This window comes from Micropterus salmoides, unplaced genomic scaffold, assembly GCF_014851395.1.
Source record: "Micropterus salmoides isolate LMB-PRFRI ecotype aquatic unplaced genomic scaffold, ASM1485139v1 Ms_hic_scaffold_3772, whole genome shotgun sequence".
Taxonomy (NCBI): domain Eukaryota; kingdom Metazoa; phylum Chordata; class Actinopteri; order Centrarchiformes; family Centrarchidae; genus Micropterus; species Micropterus salmoides.
This window is the reverse complement of record NW_024043120.1, coordinates 23,575-31,411: the sequence shown is the minus strand read 5'-3', so window position 1 is coordinate 31,411 and position 7,837 is coordinate 23,575. Positions and strand designations below refer to the sequence as shown.

The 7,837-nt window shown below is 39.7% G+C and overlaps 1 protein-coding gene across 1 annotated transcript; it reads right to left on the bottom strand.

Annotated features, from left to right (window-relative positions):
• Positions 1-3,015: 3,015 nt before the first annotated feature.
• Positions 3,016-6,437, bottom strand: LOC119884914 (3 beta-hydroxysteroid dehydrogenase/Delta 5-->4-isomerase-like). Its single transcript, XM_038695198.1, is given in 4 exon segments — positions 3,016-3,900; positions 3,903-4,475; positions 5,251-5,415; positions 6,062-6,437. Coding segments are annotated over 4 exon segments (1,122 nt in total). The 5' UTR covers positions 6,213-6,437; the 3' UTR covers positions 3,016-3,667.
• Positions 6,438-7,837: the final 1,400 nt, after the last annotated feature.

Sequence of the window (7,837 nt, the reverse complement as noted above, 5' to 3'; positions counted from 1 at the left end):
GGTGCAATGTGTAAGAATTGAGACTGTTCTCACCTTTCGAATTCAAACTAGGGGCAGCATAACACATTTCAAGTCATAACTGCCACTAACTGATGTTAGCTATTAAAAAAAGTTAGACTATCGCTTCTTGAGGTACAAAGTGGTAATGAGACAGGACGGACGGCGCTACTGGTTAGCATGCATCATAGAAATATCTGCAGCACAGTAATAGATGTTTGTCCATATCTAACATTGAACCTTTAAGGTCAGTGAAGGATAAAAAAACATTAATTAAAAGTATAATTTAATAAATTTAAAACAATACAATACACATTGCTTATTTCATATGAAAACAATGAGGATAAAAACTGAGATCTATAGAAAGGTTGAAAGGAATAAAATAACATAACTGATTACATGACCTTTTTTTGTATTTGAGATTATTTCAATTGTAAAATTTTGTTTTTTTAGGTATCATTGTTTTAAAAATAAATTCTTCAGAGCTTACCCAATGGAGGACATACTTAGATCCCATATTGACTTATGTGAGTGTGACTGACCATAATGTGAACACATATACTGTCTAATCTGTAAATGATTAAGCCTAATCTCCAACGAAGACCTGTTGGCTGTCTTTCCTTATGTCATCTATATATGGCCCAAGTTTGCCTGAAGAATAGTTTAAAATTTTCCTTTTTGTTCTAGATCAATTGTGTCTCTCATTCCTTTAAAGCCACAGCCGAACTGTCCATTGCTTCCATTTTGTGGGGACTTACAGCCCAGTTTTTATTTTGGTTTCGGTCTTGGGTTTTTTTTTGGCCTTGAAAACCTGGTTTCAAATCTTAAGTATTTCTCTGTAACATTAAATAGTTATGGTTGAATAAGCAAAAATTTACAGAAATACAGAAATCTGTCAGGAGAAATGACCAAAACCAAAAGTTGAGTGTTCTTGTCAGACCCCATAGTTCATAATCAGTCTCACTGAGGCCTTCTTCTCACCTGTACCCGTGGATGATGACCTTGGTTGGGCGGGAGATGTTGAGTAGGAGGACTGTGTTATAGTGAGGGACTCCTGGTTGAACATTTGTGCACAGTCCACGTTTCTCCTCGTCAGCAGCAGATACTGAACCTGTAGCTTGACTCTCTGCTGCCGGTACTCCAGCCAGGTGGTGTTATTGAGGTCCGCACACTCATCATATTCCTGCGTTTCTTCTACACCTGGTCGATCAAAAGGATAAAATGTAATTTTGACTAGACCAAATGTTGAGTGTTGGTCACACATCGGCAACAACACATAAAATAACTGTTGACATATGGTCAGGGCCGTGGCCATGAGTGGGGGAAAAGGGGAAAGCATTCTAGGGGGGCCCATGCAGTCCAGCACTAATGTTCATTTTAAATATAAGGAAACATAACTAAATTTAATTTTGAACCAAAAAACTCACCCTTACTTATTAAAATATAAAAATAACATTTTTAAAACATTGCTTCAGTAAATATAGCCTGTTTCATAATGAAAACCCCCATACCTGAAAATGGCATGAGTTATGTTTGTTGTACGCAACGTCAAAACATCAAAAGTGCACCGCATGCAGCAGCCCATGTATGTATTTATGTAGGAAATAGAGAGAGCACAGCATGTGTTGACATGAGTTAAGCAGATTTGCAGAGGGTCCATTTCTGGACCTTTTCAGGGGCCCAGTCATTTCTGTGGGCAGCCCTGTATGTTGTATATCTCACACCAGATGCTGGCACAACAAAATTTTAACTAAAGGGATAATCTGCCAGATCTCCCTCCAATCTTTAGTAATATACAATAGCTCATTTAAATAGACATGTTAAATTAAATATAACCAGTCGGGTGCTCAACTTGTGTTTATAAGAGAAAAACAAGATTTTCAAGTATTCTTATTCTTGGATTCAAAGGTGGTGATTTCATGCGTATTTATATGATGCAATGTTAAAATTTGTATTGTATGTTTCTGCTCAATAAACACATAAAGTACTACAATTAATGTTCAGCTGAAACTACAAAAGTCATCTCATTGTCAAAAATCATGTCAAATAGATCATTCTTTAATAGTGAATTCAATTGTTTTGATAACTGGATTGTTTCACAGTTCTGTATTATAGAAAGTACTTATGCAGTGTTCCCAGTATCATTGTGTACTGAAATTAGTTTCACACAGGTTTAAATCTATCTCTAGCGTCTCTGCAGGTATGTTTCGAAATATTCCATGAAATATACAAAAAGAAGTAATACAAAAGGAAAATCTCTCTTTAAAAGGCAGACCACTTACCCAACACCAATGATGTGATGTAGATAGTCAAAACACAGAGGAGGATTGTTTTGTATTCCCGAGGCATTTCTGTAGTAGCCGAGAGGTGAATGGGGAGAGTAGCTGCCTGGGAGCTTTAGTTAGGGCTTAATAGTACTCAGCTGCTCTGTTTAGCTCCAGATTGGTGGATGGAGATCAGCTTTTGGCTTGAGAAAATCCGAGCTCTGTGCAGTTCTGTAACTCTGGAATGACTCAGTCTTTAACTGGTAGGCAATGAAGCAAGGCAGGAAACCATAAAAAAAAAACCCAAACAAAATTTTGTAATGATCCTAGCAGGGTTTGCTTGCAGTTTCTTTTTGTGTAAAGCTCCCCCTTAAGCCTGAACAAATCCACAACAAACCTTCTCCTGTCCTTTCACTTAGGCATCACACTTATCAGGGGGTGATATTTTTTTCCTTCCCAGACTGGGGACAAGTGGTTGAAGCTCTTTGCCTGGAATCCATGACCTCATTGGTGTTCAATGGCTGTTTGTATAAAATGCTGGACTCTGGCCTGGCTGCCCACTGGCTTGTGTGTGGGTGTGCTTTAATGTTTGTTTGTGTGATTGGGAGAGAGCAAGATTGTCACAAAAAGTGATGTGGGGTCACACTGTTGTGTCTGTGGGAAATCTATTATTAGCTGACTGATTGTTCCATTACGAATGCTTTTTTACATAATCAAGGCTCTTTGCAAATATGGTAAAAAATACATCCATTTCTTTAACTGGTTAAATCAGTTTATTGCTTTCTTACTTGATCATAGTGGATATTCAAATGGTTGTGTTTTACAGTTATAAATACATAGTAGGTTTGACTGGATCTTGCCTGTAGTTTTAAGGTAGTAATTAAACAAAAAATGTAATCCTTTCCAAGAACAAAGCATTCTGACTACAAACGGTAAATTTAACTATATTAGCTACTGGAAGTTTACCAATCCTCATAGATTTAAGTTGAGGCTGCCTACTGTGCTGTCTACCTTAAATTGTCTCTCCTGAGGTTGAGGTAATTATCTGTAAAGCCAAATTTACTGAAGAAACTGTGAGTGAATGCAGCTTATCTACAATTAAACCCCAGATGTAAAGGAATCTATTACTTCTGCAACTCCTAGTGGTGGTAATACCAGATAACAAAAACCTGTGCTCCACAAATAGTGCTTTTAGAGAAACATCAACATTGATGATTAACATGCTTTTATTATATATGATTTAATTAACTTTTCGCCTTAGTTTGTCACTGCAGGAAAATCTAGTTATTCATGCATGAAAACATAATTTCACAAACAGACATTAGGCAATGATATATTTTACTATTTTACAGCAAAACAATCACTTATACTGCAGTTTTAATATAGTTCTAACAACTTTTCATTAATTATTTAGCTCTTATTTTCTCCCTCTCCTTTGGCAACTCAGAGGCGAGCCACTCAATGGTGCGTTTGCGTGCTTCCTCCCAGGTGTATCTTGGGGTGTATCCCAAATCCGTCTTAGCCTTCTGATAGGAGAAGCTGAACGGGGTGTTCAACATGGTGAGGAGCTGCCTGTTCATCGGTGGGACAATGCGTATGAAAGGGCGGAGCATCATGCACAGAGTCTCCAATAGGAAGCAGAATAGTAGAGGAAGCGGAGCGGCAGAGGAAGTTTCTCTTGGATGTTGAAGCCCAGAGGTGACATCATGACGTGGTTGAAGTCTGAATAACTGACAGGTGGTGTGTCATCAGAAATCAAGTAAAACTTTCCACCAATAGCATTTCTTGTTTTTGGATCTTTAAGGCTGCGGGCTGCTTGGAGGTGAGCCATAGCCACGTTGCCCACATAAACAGGATTCACTAGGGCCTCTGGGACAGACATACGAAATAGAACGTCTTTGTTTCGTATCCCGTCACCCATGTGGCCCAGCAGGAAGCGGCAGCCCTCCCCATAGATGTACATTGGTCTGAGGGCGCATGTGGCCAGTCGGCCTCCATTTTGGAGCACCTCGCTGTGGGCCTGCAGGGTTCTCTCCTCAGCCTCCTTTTTGGTCTTGCTGTAGGTAAACTTCAGAGAACAGTCATAAACGGTGTCCTCACTGCCGTTGATTATGGGGTCACCCTTGGGGTTTGGTCCCATCACCTCGATGGTGCTAGTGTAGATGAAGGACACCACGTTCTCTTGAATACATGCCTCCAGAAGCAGCTGCGTTCCTACAAAACAAAGATGCTTTTGACTTTACAGAAGATCAGAGGAAGTCAAACTTTTCTACTGGTTTCACACCAACGAGAAAGTAAGCTGATGAAAAACTTATATCGAAATGCTTGTGTTTGGACGTTTTAACATTCATGCCAGAGATTGCAGCAGAAAACTAAAAAGGCTGCATCTAAACTTGTTGAACCATTTTCTTAATGTCAGGAATTGGAGCACTGAAAGAAGTTGAAGTGGCCATTGCCGTAGTTGAAATTAAAATGGAAAAAACAGAAAATGCAGTTCAAGAGTCAACACTGAAAAAAGTTAATGTTGAAGTGTCAGTTGAAATGTGAGTAGTGAAAGAAGATGAAGTGTGAAAGCAGCTGAAGTGTAAAAGTAAGCAATGACAGCAGTTAGAAATTTAAGTGTAAGTGCTTATAGCAGCTCAAGTCTCAGTTGAAGTGTAAACACTGGAAAAAGTTGGTTTGGAAGTGTTCGCTGAAGTGTAAACAGAAGCTGAAAGCAGTTGAAGCATCAATTAAAGTAAGTCATGTAAGAAGTTTGAATAATCAGTTAAAGCATAGGCACTGAAAGTCAGTTGAAGTGCAATCAATTTAAAGAGTTCCTCTTAATCTGTGTCCATCTTTTATATAACATGTCTGTGATGCATAATAATAAATACTGTTCAATTTCTTGATAATTATAAATTCAAGAAAATAACATAATTTAAAACATTTCTTGTTTAAACATGTCTGTCAGTTTCCCAGTGGAGCTTTCAGTGGATTAAGGCCTTACCTTTGACATTGACCCCGTACATCTCACTGTACTCCACTGACTCAATAACGTCAATGATGGATGCAATGTGGAAGACGATTGATGCACCTCGACAAGTTTTTCTCAGGAAATCACCGTCTCTGATGTCGCCCTCGAAAACATTCAACTTTGTGTCGCCTCTACAGTCTGACACAGTAAAATCAAGAATAAACGCATCAATTAACACAATATAAGGCTTTGTAATTTGCTATATAAAATACTAATGCTGCAGTATTTTCTTGTGTCTTTTATCTTTAAATAGAGTTATTGCTGCTGTCAAATGAGAAGCTGTTAAGCAGTCAGAAATAATATAAAACAGCCTTAGAGTGGCGTCCATCTCTGTTTAGGTTTTATCTAATGGGTTGTTAAACAGTTACATAAACTCAGTGGTTTACGAATCTGTTTAAACCCAAGGCTATCGTTTTAGTTGAGGATAAGACAGGAACACCATTAATCAATCTCTGCAATTATTAGTTTGCAATTACACGCGTGTAAAAGAAGATTTTGATACTCAATGAGCTTTCCCTGATTAAATTAACTTTTATTAAAATTAACACAAATGAAACTAGTGCCATTGCAAAGTGTTCAAAGAGTAAATAGTACTGCATTCAGATTAATACTATCAATGTGTCTCTCTTTGAAATGGAGTTATACGGCACAGCATGGAGGCCAACTTCTCCCATGTAGTTTTAATGTATTTCATATTTCTTCTGACAAATTTCATGTGTGCTGTAGAGAGAGAGAGAGAGAGAGAGAAAACAAGATGAATAATTTGTAGGTTGACAGATTTTACCCTCCAGACTCTGTAAAAGTTGGGGCTGTACTTGTTTGTCCAGCAGTCGAATCTCAGCCATTTCCTCTTCTTCTAGCAGCAGCCTCACCAGTCTCTTTCCCAGGAATCCACAGGCTCCCGTCACTACACACACATCACCTCTCAGAGACATCGCGGCTTAAATCTCTCTTGGTATGAGGACAAAAAAATCCTTCAAACTTCTCTTATACAATGGACCTCTTGAAGAGCCTCCTCAAAAGAAGAAGTTCCAAATAAAAAAAAAAGAATACAACTTTTGTGTTCTTGGATGTTTTGAGTTCTGTCTGTGAGAGAATGACAGCACTTTCTGCTCTCCCAGTCTGAGCCCTGCCACTTTTTGTAAACCCAGAAACTTTACTAAAAAAACTCTTTATTTCCAAGGCAGTGTGAAAAAAGGGGATGGGCTCTCCTACTTCAAGGTGGAATGTGATGCCAAACAAAATGGGGGCTGGAACGTTTTATATGCCAAGGACAGTTGCTGTTGGAAAATGCAATCTTTTATTTAATTGGGAATAACCCTTTATTACAAGAGGTAGGCAGAGATGAAGGTTATTTCTGAAGACACCTCCCACAAAATGAATGATTCCCCAAGATAAAACAACTGATATTTAGTGGTGGACACAGGCAATTTTCAATGGTGTGGCCAGGATGGGGCTAGTGGTCACTTTGGGGTGGCACAGAAATCTGTTATGGTGGCAGCCCGGCTGACGGTGAGTGTCCTGGTTTTTTCTACTTTTTATCAGTTTTTCTGCTTTTTCCCTTGGTTTCCTGTTCTCTGCCTGCCTCCCTGTGTTTTCTCCCCTTGTGTGCTCTCTCTCCCTCTGCTCCTGAGCCCAGCCAACTACCTGCACCTGCAACTCATCAGCCACCTCGTCTGCCTGCCACACCTGCCAGTCATCAACCTCATCCCAGCCTGTATTTCAACCCCGGTTCTCCACACCATCCTTGCTTGATCGTCGTTGCTCCATACCCGGTGCCATCCCCACGTTCAGGCTTTCATGTTTCTTGTTTTTTCACGTTTACCCTGTACCTTGTTGCTGTCTTCCCTAACCTTGTCCCTTTGTCTGTTTTCCTCCCAGGTACACTCACCCTCGTCCTCCGTTCGGCTGGGCTCACCCACTGGCCCACTCCTCTTCGGACTTCCCTCACGGCGTCCTCCCTGTTCCCCCGCCTCTCCACGCTTCCTCGGCCCCTGTGTTCCCCTGCTCTCTGGCCCCCTGTCTCCTTGGTTCCCCGTGCCTGTACTTCCCCGACGTCCTCCTCTCCCTCCAGTCCCTCTCACCCTTTTTCCTCCAATAAACCTCCTTCCTTCTGAGTGCTGCATTCGGGTCCTCTCTGTCCACACACCACACCCCGTAACAGAAATCACCATTATATGAACAAAAAAATACATCTAATTAAAACATAAGGTGCTCAAAAATCTGCAAAAACATCTGAAAGTAAATCAGAATATTCCCTAAAAGACTGACAATTGGTATTACATACATTGGTATCCACAATGGTAGAAGTAGGTATGATTTATATTATGATTGATGACTACATTTAAATGCCATTTATATATATGCTTTTCTTGGATTATCTGAAACAAGCCCCTACCAAGAAGCTAGGCAGAAATTATCCTGGTGAATTACTATTTGAAATAAAACATACACTAATGAACCATGAGTAAACGCCTTCTAACACTGTGTCACAATCGTACAAGACCACAAACAAAGGACCACAAACAAAACTCCAATTTTACTGATAAAAAATTCTTTA